Here is a 21,058-nt window from a genome sequence, read left to right on the forward strand (position 1 = left end):
TATCATTTACATTTAATAAAGCAAGTCTTAAAAAAAGCCATAAAGAGATTTACATAAAATAAACAGTTTTAAAAATATTTTTAAATGTAATAAATTACCTTCCAATACTTAAAAATTGTGACTTTTAATACTACATTGGGGACTACTTTGGAGAAAAATGGAACTTGTGCAGGATGAATTGAACATGACATTTTCATATTTTGCTTTTAGGGGGAAAATATTAAATGATAAGAACAATTAAAATAATAAATGAGAAAGCATTTATAAATACATACATTTACGGGCCTGTTCATATTCAACACATTGGCTGGTTGCAGGCTGTTCCAGCAGCACTGGGGACCAGTCCACTACATCGTCTTATGTCCTGCACCACATATGTTGGGTGTGAGGGCAGAAAATGACCCAGATGAAATCCCATGAAGTCATGGGGAAAAATGTTCACAGAGGCAATGACTGGAGAGAAAATGGCTGGGAGCATGCGCGGATAGTGTTGCCGCATCCACCACACAACAGCAAATGACACCTCAGCACCACACTAGAACAGTGTGAGCTTTTTTTTTTTTTTAAACAGTGGCTAGAGTGCCAATCTTGCCACCAACCCCCACATTTTCCCTGTGAGTTGGAAGACCTGCTTGCAGGGGTGGATGCAGATTAATGTCACACCCAAGATGAAGCAATTACCGGTTAAGGGCCGTGCTCAAAGGCCCAATGGAGTAGAGTCACTTCTGCCATTTACGGGATTCTCTAGCCTCAGAGCCACCACTCCACCCTAATAGCAATGACTGAGCATGGGACTTAAACCAGGACTTGGCAACTGCAATTCAACAACACTAACTACTATGTTACCATGCAGCTCATGAGTATACGTTTCACTTTAATGGTGAACAAATAAATAAAAACGAATAAGATAAAATATGAGGTCCATGCCCAGTGTTAGTTCCTGTCTGGTGCTTGATACTGCCAAGACAGGCTCTGGCCATGCTGACCCTGAAATGGTTAATGTGTTAAGATAATATACAGTACACTTTAGGATTTTAAGCTCTTGAATGTGGAAAAACAATTTGTATAAAACAAGTTTTACAATTATCATAAGTATAAAGTTGGCATGGTTTATAACTAAAATGAGATTACTCTGTGTGATGTCACATGAAAGGACCGGATTATAAAACAGTGCAATTGTTTAATAAACAAACAACATTTAATGGCATTTGTTTAAAATACTTTGCCGTGATTCTTTGGTGTCTAAGATGTAATTTTAAAAAGCAATGTAAGATTTATTTTTCACTGGAGACATTTACTGTACTTTATTTCTTCCTAATGAGTACAGAGTTTTGCTTAAAAAAAAAAAACCAAAAAAAAAAGATCTTTAATAAAAGTGACTTGCCACTGAAAAATCTCTAGGAACTCAGACAGCCTTATCTTTTTAAAATGAAAATATAAATGTGTCACCAACATCTGGCTTGCTGCTCCATGCTTACCTTATCATATAATACCATAACCTATAATTCATGTGAAATGTATTAATTTACATGCACTATGGCTGATGTTGATATCTGGACAATTCTGTAGGACCACAAATGATTAACACGTGAACTGTCAAAAGAGAAAGAATAATGCTGTGCATATGGATTGTGGCACTGTGAAAGGTGACAGGAAAAGCCCTTGGTTAGGTCCATTAGGATCTGGAGTGAGGATGCCACCTTGTGTTTAAAGGAATGTTTGGATTCTATGTTATAAATGCTTTTTCAGTGTCTGGATATAAAAGAAATAACAGTGTGATGTCAGAAATGTAAGGCTTTGAATGGACTGGGTTGTGCCTATAAAGATAATTAAACTTTTGTCCCCCATTACAAGCCCTGGGTATCAAAAAATGTAAAAAGTATGAAATAAAAAGAAACTGGTTTATTGTCAACATCATGTGATAGCTAAGGGAGACACAGAAAGAGAAATTAAAAGACAAATTAAAATTGAGAAATACATATACAGATAAAAAAATGACAGTGTTCTTCATAAGGGAAGGGGAAATAGCCACACTGGATCTGAGAGTACAGATGAACAAGGAATGGCTAACATGTTAAGTGATTTTGAATGTGTTTCTCATTTTGAACGTGACAGCAGCAGGGAAGTTGGACAGATTAACACTTTTCTTACGTCTGCACATGCCTGATGTTATTAATGTACTCAAACATTATATTTTAAAGCACCTAAGCCCTGCTAACATCTGTGGTTATGTGCTGAGACACTGTGCTGTTGTCTCCTGTTTTAACTTCTATTTTTAGTCTGTCAATCAGAGTATAATATCATTTCTGTGGAAAACCTCAATCATTACTTATAAAACCACTTTGGGAACTTTGTGAAAAAAATCATTACAGTCCCCTCCACAATTATTGGCACCCTTGGGAAAAATGACTAAAAATGGTTATAAAAATGCACTTTTTGGTGAATTAGCTTAATCTAACACTGAAAAAATTAGTAGATTTATGAGAAAAAATAATGCCCCAACAAGAAATAATTATTTTTAACAAAACCACATGTGCCATAAGTATTGGCAATATAATGAAGCATTATTTCCATCTATATCTGACTTTAGGTTGATCAGAGTATGTAGGAGGTTTTAAGCAATTATTCATGACTTCTGTTCACTGGGGTATAAATATGAGGTGGCACAGAGGCAAATTCCCTAATGCATTCATCAACAGGGTAAAGATATGAGAACATACAATTTAAAAGAGGGAAAGTGTGTTGACCTTCATAAGTCAGGGAATGGCTATAACAAAAATTAAAAAGATCAGATCAACTGGGACTGTTACTAACTTGCCTGGAAGAGCACCCACATTTAATTTGACCCCCATGTACAGTGAGCAGGAAGATAAAAGACATAAATCCCCAAGGATCACTGTTTAAATACAGATAAATACATAACAAAAGTAGATTCTTGTGGTCACCAACTCTCCAAATATACCATCAGGCGCCACCCTCCATGCCAACAGCTTTGGAAGCCATAGCAGAAAAAAAAACTTTCATTTAACCACACACATGGAGTTTGCCAAACGCTACTGGAAGTTTGATTGGACCCATGTTCTATGGTCAGAGAAAGCGAAAATTAAGCTTTTTGGCAACAAGCACTCAAGGTGTGTTTGACATAAAATCAAGAATGGCTACACCAAAAAAAAGCTGATCCCACTTGTGAGGTACAGTGGAGTCTCTGTGATGTTGAGGCTATTTTTCCCCAATGACCCTGGAAACCTTGTTTGGGTGCATGGAATCATGGACTCCTTAAAATACCAGGAGAATTTACATTTAGATCTGGCTATCTCTGCCAAGAAACTAAAATTGAGTTGATGCTGGATCTTCCAGTATGGAAATGATCCAAAACATATGTCCAAACCAATACAAAAATGATTAAAGAAATCAAGCTTCTGCCTTTGCTGTCTCAGTCCCAGGACCTATGTCCCATGGAAAACCCATGGGGAGAGCTGAAGAGGACAGGGCACGAGAGATGGAACACTGGATGATCTGAAAAGGTTGGAAAAAGTATTAAATGCAGTGGTGGCAATAATTCTGGCAAGTGTGGTTTTGTAGTTATAAGGAATTATTTTATTCTGTATAAATTTACTTCAGTTAAATGTTAGATTTCTCCTATGTTTTTTAGTATTTGGTTAAGGTAATTCACCAAAAGTAGACTTATTTATAACCCTTTTCTCATTTTTAATGAGGGTGCCAATAATAGTGGAGGTCATATCCATTCCTAAGAATTTATAATGATCTAAGCATAATAATTAGTATCCCATAGCTTTAACTTTCTTGATTAAGAAATGCTTGGAGAGACTCTTAAAACATACACCCAGCAGCTACTTGATCCTTTACAGTTGCCCCAGAGTGTCAATAATCCCTGTTTAACTCACATGTGCATGAAGCCTCAAAAATGCATATTAAAATAGTACTTTTCTTATGATTTTAATACTATTTAATCTTATATTTTGGTTCAGAGAGACCCACATTTTTGCAATAGTCCTTCCGCTTTCTGGTTGTAGGTTCCAGTTGCCAGCCCTGTTCAGAAACAGAGCAAAACATCCTTTTATGAATATAGCAATTAAACGATTTTTATAACAGTGTGGAACTATAATCATCTGAGACTAGGATAGTATAACAAAGTTTGCGTTTGTGTTATTTATTACTGATCATTGTGTTTGTGCATATAGGATGGTGAAATAAATGTGGTTTGATAGGGTAGTTTGAATTTCATTTTATTTGTGTTTGTCATACCTATATAGTCTATCCAAAAGGATAATTAAAGTTACTATTACTTCCAATATAATTTAAACAACAAAAACCAAAAACAACCACCTACTAGATGAACGTGTTGATCCCTGACACCTACACATCTGCCATGCCATTCAGATTTGCAAGCAGGCACAACATGCTGGAAGTGAGAGTCAGATCATTGAGGAAAGATCTAAAATCACAGGCATTGCAGGAATCTGTGGGTAAGAAATAATATGCTCTTCAACTGGCAAACATCCACCTTAATAAAAGGACACGTGTCTGTATGTGTGTGTGTATGTATCCATCCAACGGCTAAAGTTTAGGAAGAAAAATGTACAGATATGCAAATATGTACAAGACTTAAAATAAATAAATAAATAAATAAAAAAAAACAAGGGTGTAAAAATAAGAAAATTGCTTAGTCTATTCCATTGTCTGGTGTTCTATGCAGGCAACAATAGCATGATAGCAACTTTCTTACACCCGCTTGAACCACGTGACTGAAGCTCAAAGCCACAATGTTAACGATTGATATCTTCATGCGGTAGGCAACGAGTGAGTGAAAATAATGATAAATAATGGGAAAACAAAGCCCCAACACAACTAGGCTAGAACTGCTAAACCAGGCCAGTGTGGTAGCAACCACCACCACATTTCCTCAGTAAACAGTTTGACTGTAAGAGTTGTCAATTCATTGAATGACAGCGAGAGGAAGCGGTGAAAACAGGCACTCTATCCAAACAGGAAAAGGCTGTGAGAGGGAAAGGGATCGGGTGTGTATAATTATACCTTAGCAAATGGACAATCCATATATCAGATAAAAAAACACAAGGTCTATGTTGATTAATTAGATTTCAATCTATCTTAGGTGAGTAGCACAGGTATTATTATTTACCTGTGTAAAGAGTACTGTTGGCATTAATTTTGTATGAGGTGTAAAAACAAGTATGACTGTCTGAAAGTGATGTAGCAAACTTATTTATGCATAGACTTTTTTACACAGTGCTGTGTACTAGATCTCTGGCAGTTTTTTGCTCTTGTATGAATAATTTTTGCAATGGCAAAAATATGGTGGCCAAAGCCTATCCATTATTAACAAACTGAATGTACAGTGGAATTAAATGAATGCAATACATAACAGAACATCTCTCTTTAAGCATGCTATCAGGACAGTAGTTTACAACTTGGCCGGATTCTTATGGATTATATGTCTCACCTGTCAGCTACTCATGGTCTAATCCATTCTCTCTCCCCCTTTGTTCTACACTCACCAGTAAAAAGATTTATTTAGCAGCATCAATTGAAGAACTTGCTAACTACCTGTGGTTAAACAACACGAAGGGTGAGCCTCGAAAGGGATGCAATGGGAGAGGTGTTCAAACATTAAAAAAAAATGTCTTGTTCTGTCATTAATACTCACTTGTTGTCAAGAACTTACAGAATAAAGACATTAAGAAAAACCAACAGTACACAGCAAAGGAAACTTTGGACCAATTAGTTACATGGAAGAAAGCAGTTATACTGCAGTTAATAAAAACCACATACATGGAACTTGATCTTGCCTTTTCACATTAAGGCTTATGGAAACATTTCATTAATGTTCCAACTTTCCTAGAAACAGCCTTATTGTGTGACATTTAGGCAAGGCCTTACCTTGCCACACATACCATCTTTACTGCAGTTCTTGTTGTCCTTGTCAGTCACCTCCTCTTCCACCTGTGAAGATGCAGACAAGATAGCCTTATTATTATTAAACTGTTTAAGTCAGAAGTCAAAGTACTTCATTTTGGTATGTTAGCAGACTGCTACAGGTACTCACCTCCTTTCGCCACTTGAGTTCACAGAATACTCTCTCAAAGCACTCATGCATGTAGTTGAACTGCAAAGCAAGCAAGAGTGACTTTGATATAGGGGCACAAGGTTTTCAGTGGCTTTACATAAGTCAAATATGCAGTCAGATCAGTTTTGATATTCAAATAACTACATAAACATTTATTTTCCTGCAGAAATTAATATTTCATGCTTTATCACATTCATAGAACTATACTAAAAATTTAAATGATAATTGGGAACAAGCACATGTTAAGTCCAAAACATAACCTAATTACATTTTTGCAAACAATTATGTACTGTACTGTTGTAATACTAGCTCCTGGTTGTGTTTTTATGGAATCTGTACAAAAATAATAATTTTGATATTATAGTATTAATTGTAGATTTTTTAACATACATTCTTTTTGCAATAAGTAGTATTCTCCACTGCTTGTGCCCTGTAATTGCTAACTTACATACCCAACCTCAATAAAAAAATCTAATTTATTTGGTACTCATGTTGCATTTATTGTTAGATACTTCACGACTTATTCCATTAATTTAAGTATATCCACTGACAACTGAAAACAAAATCTGGCAACAGCCATGCTGAATTTAACATTTTTTTTTTAAACTGGCTACAGTAACATATGGAATTATTGAAGCCTGTTTCCACCAAACAAAGAAAAATAAATCGAACATTTCATAATTACGACAACCTACTTCATATTTTTCATTTAGAATTTTATTATTATGTTTGATGCTGCATTCTATTTGAACTGGGAAGTCAGCTTTTCCAAGTTCCTTGCCAGAATTTTCAACAGGAATGCCCACTCAAGTCAGATTTCCTACTTGGGCCTGGTCTGTCAAATCCGAGTTTGTCTGACTTCAGATTATGACATTAATCCAAAATGGTAATCCAAAAATATACTGTTTACTGAAATTTCTGTCTATTTGTGTCTAATTAAATCAGTTTCACACACAGTATTGTCCAACTTTTATCTATAGACGTTCTGCTATGGTGTTTAGATATGCAACATACAGTGAAAAGGTTGTTATCAACTAGTATTAATTCCGTAAAAGCAAACACAACAAAGGATTTCCTAGAGGGGTCCATATTAGTTTTCTTGAATGTTTTACTGGAATGCAGTCAACTCGGGTGTGACCCCATTTGCAGGTTTTACATCTGACTTTCAAGGTAAATGGAATGTAACATGAGTCTCATAATTATGACTTCCCATCTCTTAATTCTGATTTGGTATTTTAATATTAAGACTTACAAGTTCATAATTTCAATTACTGTATCTCTTATTCTTAAGACGTACCACCTCATAATTTTGATTTACTACATCATTATAAGGACATAACCATCAACCTACTTAGCGTTAGACCCAAGTGCTACTCGGGCTGTAAAAGCAGTGCTAAAAGCATTAGTCCCAAGCATCACTCGGGAAACTGTATAGACGTGTTTCATGTAAGCGTGAGACCCAAGGATTACTCTGGCTATAAAAACTCTGTAAAACACTTGCATAAGCGACAGGCCTGAGTGTTACCCAGGCCAACCATGCAGATACGTCTTCTCACAGCCTCATAATAGCATCTCATAAGAAAAGTTTTTCAGCAGCCCAGATGTTGCACGCACTTGATAGTGATATAAGCAGTGATGATGAAATGAATCTGTCTTTAGGCAGTGAAAATGAAACAGACTGTGAAATCGAAAGTGATTCTGATGTTTCTGAAAGTGATGCTTGTGTCAATCACACATGTGCAGTGTGCTGTTCAAAAGTTGATCAGTCTGGAAAGAAAATCCACCAAGGAATCACGCTACTATTGTCCCGACTGTGAGGTTGGATTATGTATTTCACTGTGCTTCAAGATATATCACACAAATCACAAATTTTGACAGTACATACGGAATTAGTGTTATTATTATTATTACTTACATCATTGTTATACTTTCTACAATTCTGACTTTGTGCTTTTAGTGTTTTGCACATTTTATATCAAGAAGATGAGATTGAATAAATATGTAATTTTTCATGCCAAAAACAATGTTTTTTCAAGAAAAAATGTGACGCTAACGAAACTACGTATCCTACTTTCCCACCCTATATGTCTCTTGTGTAATACAATCAGTGCAAGTGTTTTGAGAATGCACAGACCCTAAGGAACACTAAGAAAAAAAGTGTCGAGGTCAAAGGGTTGATGTCAGAATAGCACGCACACACATCCATTCATCCATCGTCCAACCCGCTGAATCCAAACACAAGGTCATGGGGGTCTGCTGGAGCCAATCCCAGCCAACACAGGGCACAAGGTAGGAACCAATCCCAGGCAGGGTGCCAACCCACCGCAGGACACACACAAACACACCCACACACCAAGCACACACTAGGGACAATTTAGAATCGCCAGTCCACCTAACTGGCATGTCTTTGGACTGTGGGAGGAAACCGGAGCGCTCGGAGGAAACCCATGCAGACACGGGGAGAACATGCAAACTCCACGCAGGGAGGACCAAGGAAGTGAACCTGGGTCTCCTAACTGCAAGGCAGCAGCGCTACCACTGCGTCACCGTGCCGCCCCACACACACACACACACACACACGCAACATCAAAGCAAATAAGAAAAAGTACTGTTTAAATGGTAGCAACATTGGCACACTGGTCGTTATTTGAATGACATCTGTTAAAATTTAAGATCAAAGAACAGACATTTTTTAGTTTTCTTTAATGTTTCCATCATGTTGACATCTTCTTAAGGAATACAAAGTGAATATGGGGCGGCACGGTGGCGCAGTGGGTAGCGCTGCTGCCTCGCAGTTCAGAGACCTGGGGACCTGGGTTCGCTTCTCGGGTCCTCCCTGCGTGGAGTTTGCATGTTCTCCCCGTGTCTGCGTGGGTTTCCTCTGGGCGCTCCGGTTTCCTCCCACAGTCCAAAGACATGCAGGTTAGGTGGATTGGTGATTCTATATTGGCCCTAGTGTGTGCTTGGTGTGTTTGTGTGTGTCCTGCGGTGGGTTGGCACCCTGCCCGGGATTGGTTCCTGCCTTGTGCCCTGTGTTGGCTGGGATTGGCTCCAGCAGACCCCTGTGACCCTGTGTTCGGATTCAGCGGGTTGGATAATGGATGGATGGATGGAAGTGAATATGCAAATAACTGTCAGACAAAAGGATGCCAACATCATATGTGTGTGTACTTTAATATGCTCTCAAATTGTTCATTTACTTATTAATAATACTTTTGAGGAAAACAACTCTTTCAATGATAGACTTAAAAGAAAGCATTACGGTAGGGTCTGTGGTCCGGCATTAGGTCCTATAAGCCTAAGCACACACTTTGTAGCTGTCATGAAAGCTCTGGCATGCAAAAAGTCTGTGCCACTACAGACAAGACACACCTTAGTAAGAAGAGTTAACGACGTTGACCAACAGCACATAAAACATTGCCAGCATTTAACACTATGCTAGAAAAGGAAGCACTAATATGTGTACCATAATTGTGTCTTTCAGTACAGTTATGGCAAGTATTAAAAGTATTGAAGGGGATGGTTTTCAAATTAGCACATACATTCACCGGCCACTTCATTAGGTACACCTGTTCAACTGCTTGTTAATGCAAAAAATATCTAATCAGCCAATTACATGGTAGCACCTCAATGCATTTAGGCATGTAGACATTGTCAAGACAACCTACTGAAGTTCAAACCAAGCACCAGAATGGGGAAGAAAGGTGATTTAAGTGATTTTGAACGTTTCATGGTTGTTTTTTGCCAGATGGGCTGGTCTGAGTATTTCAGAAACTGCCGATCTCCTGAGATTTTCATGAAGAACCATCTCTAGGGTTTTCTGAGAATGGTCAGACAACGTGAAAATATCCAGTGAGTGGCAGTTCTCTGGGCGAAAATGCCTTGTTGATGCCAGAGGAGAATGGCCAGACTGTTAGAAAGGCAGCAGTAACTCAAATAACAACTCATTACAACTGATGTATGCAGAAGCTTAAGGTACACAGGCTATAGCAGCAGGAGACAACACCAGGTGCCACTCCAGTAAGCTAAGAACAGGTAAATGAGGCTGCCATCTGTACGGGCTCATCAAAATTGGACAACAGAAGACTGGAAAAATGTTGCTCGGTCTGTTGAGACTTGATTTCTACTGCAACACTCAGATGGTAGGATTAGAATTTCGTGTCCACAACATGAAAGCCTGGATCCATCCTGTCTTGTATCAATGGTTCAGGCTGGCGGTGGTGGTGGTGTAATGGTATGGAGGATATTTTCTTGCCAAACTTTGGGCCCCTTAGTACCAACTGAGCATTATTTAAATGCTACAGCCTATCTGAGTATTGTTGCTTACCATATCCATTCCTCTATGACCACAGTGTAACCATCTTCTGATGGCTACTTCCAACAGGATACCACACCATGTCACAAAGCTCAAATCATCTCAAACCGATTTTCTGAACATGATAATGAGTTCACTGTACTCAAATGGTCTCCACAGTCACCAGATCTCAATCCAACAGACTACTTTTGGGAAGTGATGGAATGGGAGGTTTGCATCATGGATGTACAGCTGACAAATCTGAAGAAACTGTGTGAAGCTATCATGTCAATATGGACCAAAATCCCTCAGAAATGTTTACAGCAACTTGCTGAATCTATGCCATGAAGAATTACTGCAGTTCTGAAGGCAAAAGTGGGTCTAACCTGGTACTAGCAAGGTGTACCTAATAATGTGGCTGGTGAGTTTATACTATAACATATTATAAAGAGAAGAGACAAAAAAGGGGCTTGTCTTTCTGATGTCTTGTGCTTTATGTACCATGACAGAATGGAAAAAAGAATAAAAAAAGGCTAAAATTGCAGCTGAAGTCTTCATACCTAGAAAGCATTTATACAGCATTGGTTCCGTGTGGCAGCATGTTATTGGCTGTTAGAAACAGGTGGTGCAGTCATGATCCTTTGGATATGTCAAACTGTTCTGGAAAGTTGTTTTTGAGCCGTGTAATTTGACATTCCCTCTGACTAGGAGTTGTGTAATGTGATATCGGATGAAGTCTATTCTATTAAATAATTTTAATATTACTGCTTAATCTGTACTTGCTACTTAAGAGATGACTGCAAAATTGATTTTAAAATTTAATGGGTTTTATGTATAGGATAAACTGTCAATATATATTAACAATGTTGTCCACATCTAAGACAATACTTTTCACTATTTAATTTGGTGTGTGTGTCTGCTATTATAAAAACAATCTCAATACAACACACTTTTTTTTTTTTTTAGCTCTCTTGTGAGTCGTAAGTATTTATAAAATCTGCCTGAATTGGACAGTATAGCGCAAAGTTTACTCACACAGACAACATACTGCAGCTTGAACACTGGTACATGATGTTCAGAACATCATAACCTTTGAAAAGGTAGCAGAAATGTGACATAATACCCTCCAATGATAAGGAGAAGACAGTAAATAAAAATTATAAGTTATGTTATAGTAAATCAAAATTATGAGATAGTATGTCATAATAAAGAGATAGTAAGACAAAAAATTAAATAGTATAACATAATAATGATAAAGTCATAGTTATGCGTCAGCATGTCATATTTATGAAATTATAAATCCAGATTATGAGATTCACTTGGTTTGGTTTTTTTTCCCAGAAGAACGGGCCTCCATATGAAATAAAAAAAGGCCAACATAAGTTTAATTATTGAAACCAATGCTTTTCTTGTACACTCAATAGCAGTATACCAGTATTTCAGTGTTTACCAGAGGTGATCAAAAATCTACCATAATCCCTTGGCAGTGCGGGCTAGAAGTCAATTTACTGTAAAATTCACATTTTGAGCATTGTTTGGACTTTGCATGTGGCTTCACTGAGTAGTGTGTTATAGAAATAAAGTGAAATGGTTATGTCATAGCACAATACTTGAATGCTTTCTGAGTTTACTTCCAGAAAAACACTGAAAAGGACAGAGCTAAAACTGACTCAGAAAATACAGAGTCAACTATCAGATCTGCCTTTTTAACTCACATTCCATGCTACTTAAACAGACTTATTCTGAAAATCCAGGAAAGAGTTAAATATGTAAGTCACCTGCTGTGTAATAAGCATTTCAAAAGAAAATTGCAGCACTGAGCGTACCTGCTAAAGAAAATGCTCATTTTCCAAACAGGATTAACACAGAAAACATAAAACTGAATACACTGGAGGAACTGTATGGTGATTTATGAATTAATTTTCTGCAATGTAGTGGAGCACAAGATGTTTTTCAATTTCATTGATAACTCTTTACATGGGAATATGTTTGCCATGACCTCAGTTATTACTCATTGCTTTTCTGCTGAGCAAGCTACATTATTGTTGAGTTGCAGATTAAGTGACACCCTATATGTTGACCTCTGAAAAGGTAATGATTGTTTTTGCAATAGTGGAAAGCCTGTCTCACAGTCTGGCATGAAACAATAAGTTCCAAACTTGTTGCCCTCTTCCATTAGTATATACTGAATTGTAATGAATCCTTTCTCAACAATAATCATGATGAAAAAAAAAAATAGAAGCAGACTGACCAACACGATCAGCCAACAGATACAATAGCATGACTGTCAGAAAGGCCATGTCACCATTAAACTTAAATATTGAGAGGCTACATAAACTTGGTACAAGGCAGAAACACACCTACCTGTAGACTGTGGGCCAGTCAATTACATGGCTCATTCTCAGGCATACATGCCCATGAGCCAATTAAAAGTCAACAAGTAGTATTTCAAGCATGTGTTTGGAAATGTGAGTGGATAACCCATGCACAGGGAACAATAAAGAAAACTTGAAAACTTCATATTGACAAGACTAGACACTGCACTCAAACTCGGGATACTGGATTCATAGTGCAGCAGCGCTAACCTCTGTGCCACTGCAAAGTGTATATATAGAGCATTTAAGTCGAATATTATGTAGTGTGGGAAAGCACATTCTGACATATTTTCTAAATATTTTTCATGTTGGTTTGTGCAGTGTGTCTCTTTATGACATTTTCTCTTTCAAATGCATATACTTTGATAAAAACAGTGGACCACTGGTAGTCACGAGACCTAGCAGCGGATATTCATCAAAATATTCCTATAATCAAGCATTACTTCTTTCTGTTTTATCTTTAATGCAGAAACCTTTACTACTTTAAGATTAATTTATTTTCAAATTTTCAAACACAGTTTTTGCCATACGTTATCTGTAACTTGCACTTTCAGTAAGAAGCCACAACTGAGAGCCTTCCAAGGGTCACTCTGTTATCCAATATGGTGGACACTATACAAGGACAGACAACATTTTTAACCTGCACTGGGCCTTTTGATGTAATAGCTGTGTTAGAAATACATTTAAGTCTGCAGCCTGCTGTAATTATAACACAACAAATAGCCAATTCTATTTCAGAAAAGCACTGTGACCTGTTACTTCTTTTGCAGAACTTGAGAGTATTCATCTACCTTGCACAAAGTGTTATGGGCTTAACCTGAACATTTACACATACTTACATATGGAGTGAAGATCTTGACCCATCGTGGTTTCTTCTCGCCACGTGCGTACTCAAAACAGAATGCCATGCCCTCCTCATCTGTATCCCACCTCTGCATCTCATTCCACTCAAACGCAATTACCTGGTTCTAGCAGAGAGAAAAAATGCAGGCATTATGTACTTTATTTGCTGAAAATCCTATGAAAACTGTGCATAGGATTGACACCTGCACAGGGTGAACTTTAAGCCTATTTGGAAAATTTGCTAAAGCTTCACAAGTGTCCAGTATCTAGCTACTTTGAATAATCCAGGTACCTACCTCCAACTGTCCTTCTTCAGTGCAGGCAAGTAGTTTAAAGTGCTTAATACTAATTGCGGTGATCACGTGCCCCTTTCTCCTTGAGTCACATGCACAGTGAGGGAAAGTAATTTCATTGTATCCTTCACAAGAACGAACAATATTCAGATACTGCAAAATAATAAGATATTTTGTTACAAAGTATTTTAGCCAATTTTAAGAAATGAATACTTGGCCAAAAGAAAACACATACAATTTTACACAAGTTAAACAGAATATTAGAATGTTTTTGACTTTCACAGCTATGATCATTTAAAATGATTAGAACAATATTTGTGACCCAGGCAAAGTGACTTAATCAATCTTTACTTTTTTTTCAGCCCTCCTGCACCAGGAGCCATATAAAATTACAAGGTTAAAAAAAATTTAAATAACAAAAGTAAAGAACGAGGCTAACAAATAATCATATTATAAGGAAATAAACTGTGAGGTATCTATAAAACTAAACAAGAAATACATGGCAGAATCACATTAGAACAGGGGCCCTCAAGTCTGGACTTGGTGGGCTGCAGGTTTTTGCTCCAACCCAATAGTCAAATTAGAAGTCAATCCTTGCAAATAATGTTTTTTATTTTATTGCTACTAGTGTTTTCAAAGTCTTTAGGGATGGTGTATATCATGACAGATCAGCTGCAAGGCAAAAACCAATCCTGGGTAAAGCACTGGTTCATAGGGGGAATGGCAAACTCATAAACATACCCATAACCCACAACCCCCACATTATGGAGATCATTAACAACAAATTCCCTCTATTTATTTATCCAGGGATGTGCAACTTAATGAGTACAAATGTGAATGTAAACAATAATATCTGACCTGATACAGCTACTGCTGCACTTTGTTACTTACTGTAGAAAACACTGTTTAATACCCAAGTTACAGTATAGTTTCTATAGTATGCAAGGAGTAAATGTCCCTGATACAACATATTTTAAACAGTGTGTATTAACAACACAAATAAAGATCTGTAAGGTTTGAAGTAATCAAAGTAAATGATATTTTCCAAAATGGTCTCTGTATCAACCAACCTAGAAACCTCTACTTTGGACATGTTCATATTTAATCTTTTAAGATGAAGAACAAAATATCATACTCAATATTAGCGACTTGTTATGGGGAGGAGGCTGTCTATATACTTGAAATATTTATAAAGGGGAAAAGATTACACAGAATGCAACCGATCATATATTTCAAGCTACTTTTAATTAAGACTCTGCATTATACATATGATAAAATTGGAAGGTATCCTAATATAAAATGTATGAAGCCTGCACAAACAGAAGGTTCCTCAATTGACAATGCAGAGTTAAAAGTTTAATAAAGAATAAAGAAAATTAAGCACTTATATTCTTTGTGTACTATTAACAGTGGCAACGTTCAATCCATACATCATGAATTAGTGCAGCCAAAAAGAAAAGTCACTTCAACAGCCTGAAGCTTATTTAATGAACTAGTTTGGATTAGAAACCGAATGGTAATATTCAAGGTCTAAAAAAACAAACAAACAAAAAAGGATAAAACCATAGTTGAGTTCTGTTGAAAATGTTAAAATTAAACAAACACCATCTCAGTAAATTAGACTGGACAAAGTATGCAAAACCACAAGAACCAAGTGGTCCACGGCGTCTCTGACATATGAAGTCTCCAAACCACCACCCTGCTCTCTTGTGTTATGAAATTCTAATTTACAGACTTTAGTACAGTAAATAGGTACGCTTTTAAGTAATTAAGTCTTTGAACTTCTTGTTAACTGTCACCAAAAATAAGATAAGGAAATGTAAATAAACATGGTGAAATGTTCGCTTTATATATTTTTGCATTTAATCTACCTTTCTTTATACCTCTGCCTCTCTTAATTCTCAAGTTGCCATAAAGTGATTTTAAATAGACTGTCCTTTTAAGGTTAAATGTTGTTAAAAGCATGCACTGATACAGTATGTTGTTGTTGGCCTCTGACATGCTGCTCAGTCTCAGTATAAAGCCTGGACGACTGATGAATTTAAACACAATTCTCTGCAACAGCGATGCATAATCGCAAGACCAATTTTCTTTAACACTTGTACTTTAACTGTATTATAGAGGCTATACATTAGAAAGGAAGGACATTAGACCTCAGACCATTGTGTTTTAAATTACATGCATAAATTTGCTGTGTACTTAAATAAGAAATAAGATTATTATTATTAATCCAGCCTTGACTTTTTATTGACTTGGAATTTAAGGGCTTCAACCTAGCAACCTAGGTGCCTTTTAGGAGAAAAAAGTACAGCTATATTGAAGCTAGATAGATGGATAATCTTTATTAATTCCATGGGGAAATTCAAATGCATAAAGCAACAGAAACATAAAAAAACAAGAATACAGACTCACAGGACAGATAGTACAGCCAATCAATCAATCAATAAATAAATAAAAATAAACTTTATGAGTACATCGGGTGGAAGCATTGCATTGCCTGATAGCAGTGGCCAGAAAAGATCCAATGAGGTTCTTCTTGAATGAGCCTGTGTCTAAAAGTACTCCAAGAGAGCACCTCTGGGAGGGGATGGAGGGAATCTTTCATGACTGCATCCAATATCGCCCTCATCCTCTTTTCCACAACAGCCTCCAGGGTGTCCAGGTTTCACCCTGTGATGAAGCAGTTGCTTTCCTGATAAGTTTGCTCAGGCATTCTGCTTCTTTTGTGCTCAGGTTGCTTCGAGAGGAAACTGCAGTATACTATGGACTGATAGAATATTTCCCGCAATTTGCTGCACACATATCCTTAGCAAATTGAGTCTGCTCTGGCCCTTCTTGTACAGCACAACTGTGTTGCCAGAGCAGTCTAGTTTGTTGTTTATGTGAACCCCAAGGTACTTGTGGTTCTGCATCATTTCCATGTCTTCCACCTGAACGGTGACTGGTCTCAGAGGCTTCTTGGCATGTTGGAAGTCTACCACTAATTCTTTTGTCTTGAGCCTATGATGGAGGAGTCATCTAAAAATTGCTGGTATTGTGCTGGACGTTTGTTGTGTACAGCATAAACAGGAAGGGAGACAGAGCAGTTCCCCGAGATGTTCCAGTATAACACACCACCATTTCTGACACAGAGGTCTTCAGTCTCACTAACTGCTGTCTGTTGATCAGGTGGTGCAAGATTCAAGAGATTGTGGGAGCATCAAGTTGCAAAGCCTTGAGCTTTTTCCCCAGTGGATGAGGCAGAATGGTTTTAAAGCCAAGGGAAAGTATATATAAAAAAAAAAAAAAAAAAAAAAATTATCCTGACTGTGGTACTGGCCGTGTCCAAGTGGGTGGAGGCTCTGTAGAGCTGGTAGATGAGAGCATCCTCCACGCATATACATGCACAATTGGCAATCTACTGAGGATTCTGACGTTCTGAAACCACGGGTTGTAGCTGTTTAAGGACCAGACTTTCAAATGTGTTTGAGATGTATGAAGTAAGAGCATCTGGTCTGAAGTCCTTAAGATCACTAGAATGCCCTCTGTTTGGCACTTGGGCCACACAGTATGTTTTCCACAGCTGGTAAACCTTCTGCAAATTCAGGGATAAGGGGGACAGGTATTGAAGGACACCCCCAGACCTGGCAAGCACATGTTTTCAGCACCCTGGAGCTCATTCCTTCTGGCCCTGAAGCCTTGTTTACACAGAGTTTTCCCATCTCTCTACACACTTGATTAGCAGACACACAGTCCAGGGAGTGGAGGGGGTCTGGAGACCACAGGTGTTTTGTCATTGTAGGGGACAGTTGTTCAGAATGCACATGGCAGTTGGGATTCCGGAACCTACTTAGCTTGCACACAGAGGCTAGCAGTGTTTGTTGGTACATGTACTGATTTACATAAATATTGAATAGCATACATGGATTTGATGGAACATGTGTACACAATCTTACAGACAGACCTCAGTATGTGCGTCTCGGGAACTGCAGGCCTGACATTGTGGTCAGCCACACAGGAGCTCCGCAGGGGACTGTACTTTCTCTGGTCCTGTTCAGCCTATATACATTGGACTTCCAATACAACTCGGAGTCCTGCCATGTGCAAAAGTTTGCTGACGACACTGCTATCATGGGCTGCATCAGGAGGGGGCAAGAGGAGGGGTATAGGAACCTCATAAAGGACTTTGTTAAATGGTGCGACTCAAACCACTTACACCTGAACACCAGCAAAACCAAGGAACTGGTGGTGGATTTTAGGAGACCCAGGCCCCTCCTGGACCCCGTGATTATCAGAGGAGACTGTGTGCAGAGGGCGCAGACCTATAAATACCTGGGACTGCAGCTGGATGATAAATTGGACTGGACCGCCAGTACTGATTCTCTGTGCAAGAGAGGACAGAGCCGGTTATACTTCCTTAGAAGACTGGCATCCTTCAACATCTGCAATAAGATGCTGCATATGTTCTATCAGATGGTTGTGGCGAGCACCCTCTTCTACGCGGTGGTATGCTGGGGAGGCAGCATTAAGAAGAAGGATGCCTCATGCCTGGACAAACTGGTGAGGAAGTAAGGCTCTATTGTAGGCATGGAGCTGGACAGTTTGACATCCGTAGCAGAGCGACGGGCGCTCAGCAGGCTCCTATCAATTATGGAGAATCCACTACATCCACTAAACAGTGTCATCTCCAGACAGAGGAGCAGCTTCAGCGACAGACTGCTGTCACTGTCCTGCTCCACTGACAGACTAAGGAGATCGTTCCTCCCCTAAACTATGCGACTCTTCAATTCCACCCAGGGGTGGGGTAAATGTTAACATTATTCAAAGTTATTGTCTGTTTTTACCTGCATTTTTATTACTCTTTAATTTAATATTGTTTTTTTTGTATCAGTATGCTGCTGCTGGAGTATGTGAATTTCCCCTTGGGATTAATAAAGTATCTATCTATCTACACATGTAAAGAAAACCTACTGTTTATTGTTGCATTTGAATACTTTGTTATGTCTGCCATGTCTGTGAAAAAATTACAAGTGAGCTGCTCCACTCTCAGATTGTTCCATCCACAATGTGCATTCTGACATCTGCATGTAAAACTAATGCTGGCTGTACACTTTGTATACTGACAGCACTGCTGCTTTATCAGCCACTTGGCACACTTTGTGCAGAACATGCATTGTAAGTATGAGCATACATATTAGTTGATGAACAAGAGTTCAATTTTATATATTTGGGAAGGGAGGGTAGGGCAGCCCTATTCAATATTGGCTACTACAGCTCTGTGATGTTATGCTGGTCTCACAAAGCATCATGGGTCACTGAGGGAAAAAAAAGTCTGCCTAAGCCAGTTGCAAGGCAAACATTGAGGAAAAAAGTCAATTTAGGTCCCCAGTGAACCAAGCAAATTTGATGTGAAAAACACATTTAAGAATTTCGCTGATCAACAATATTCCTGTTGAAACTTCTATTCATGATGTTAACATTTAGAAGATGGAGTACAACTTAATTTTTTGCAATTGAAACCTTTACACTAAACTTAATAAAATGTTACACATGTTACAGTTTCTTTCAGTTTTAAAAACTAGTGAAATATATGATTTAGAAAGCAATAAAAAATCATTGAGGGTATGTAGAGCTTTAGATATCTGGTTTTCCCTTAATCGAAAAGGCACCCACAATGCTGCTTTCTCCTCTACAACTTCATGATATATGGTTACTTAAATATTAAAAGATTCTACTGGGGTTATGACAACTGCAGACTCATTTCGACTGTTCATACCTGCCTGGGCAATCCAAATCATCCATTACAATATGGGCTTAAATATTAATAATTTAGTACATTTAAACAGCCACATTGCTGTGCTAGGTTGCTTTTCTATCCAGGATCTGAATTCTTTACCAAGAATTTCACGTGTAAACTTACATTTTCTGCTTTATGCAAACTTAAATTTTATTGCCATGGTGAAAATATTGCTGTGGAAATTAAAAATACTGTACATTTCAAGCAGGAACAGAGTTAATTGTAGAGTATACAATGTGACATGATGCGTAAGACTTGAGTTTGTAACAAAAAGAAACCATGCTGATCTGTGTTTTACTGCTGGAAGGATTTTTTTTTTATGAAATTTGGTGCTTATTTATAGGATAGATCAACTTAAAAAAAAATGCTAATAAAATTTGTTTGATGTCATCTTGAAACGAAACAGAGTCCAGAACTTGACATTCATACAAAATCCAAGTATCAGTCTATTGATCTCCTAATTAGTATATACTGTATATTATACATACTGTAAATAAAAATATTGGTCATGTACAGACTGTATCAGGTACATTTCAATACAGGCTAGAGGACGATGCTCAATTTGAGCATATTCCATCCATCCATCCATTATCCAACCCGCTATATCCTAACTACAGGGTCACGGGGGTCTGCTGGAGCCAATCCCAGCCAACACAGGGCGCAAGGAAGGAAACAAACCCCGGGCAGGGCGCCAGCCCTCCGCAGGGGCATATTCTCATTATTCAATTTATGTCCTCCAAAACTGTATTCTGGGGCATGACTTTAAGTTACCTCTACACCAAAATATGGGTGTTGTGAGACAATGAAGGTGGTGTGAATTCAAATTAATAGTTTTAATTGTTAAATCCTTTTTAGTACTGGCACAACCTGTGCTACCCAGGGTGATGCGGGGGCGTGCATGTGCTGGCTTGTGTCGGTGTTAATTGCCGGGCGGTAGTTGCATGATAGTCAGGAAGTACCACCCGAGTGCAAAAGGTTGCATAAAAGGGATCACATTAGTTCAGAAAGGATAGAAAAGACAAAAAAAAAATGGAAGAGAGTGATCGCCAGTTTGGGGGAGGTAAACTGAGGAGTGCAGAATTGGGCAATGCCATACTGCTGATGAATTTATGTGGAGCAGGACAGAAGGTTGGAGGAGATCTGAGAGGTGTTTGCACACTCAGTAGCTAAAGAAGCTGAAAGGTGAAGGTGTCGAGAGAGTAAGTGTGCAGGAAGAAGGATGGAATCTCAACAAAGCGGCATCCAGGAGAGGGCATGGTGCTCTAGGAGGTGCAGTGACCAAAGGAGCTAGATGGATGTGACGTAGGATGTCTATGGGCCCTGAAGAGGACCAGAAAACAGAGTAAGAAAAAAAAAAGAACATGTGATTTT

The 21,058-nt window shown here is 38.1% G+C and overlaps 1 protein-coding gene across 1 annotated transcript in view; it reads right to left on the minus strand.

Moving 5' to 3' along the window:
• The window catches only part of LOC114646078 (sorting nexin-27-like), a 167,545-nt gene that overhangs the window by 20,204 nt on the left and 126,283 nt on the right, over positions 1-21,058 (minus strand). The window contains 4 exon segments of the mRNA XM_051923278.1: positions 5,934-5,982; positions 6,086-6,145; positions 13,615-13,743; positions 13,915-14,064. Coding sequence (XP_051779238.1) covers positions 5,934-5,982; positions 6,086-6,145; positions 13,615-13,743; positions 13,915-14,064 — 388 coding nt within the window.

This window comes from Erpetoichthys calabaricus, chromosome 2 (assembly GCF_900747795.2).
Source record: "Erpetoichthys calabaricus chromosome 2, fErpCal1.3, whole genome shotgun sequence".
Lineage (NCBI taxonomy): Eukaryota > Metazoa > Chordata > Cladistia > Polypteriformes > Polypteridae > Erpetoichthys > Erpetoichthys calabaricus.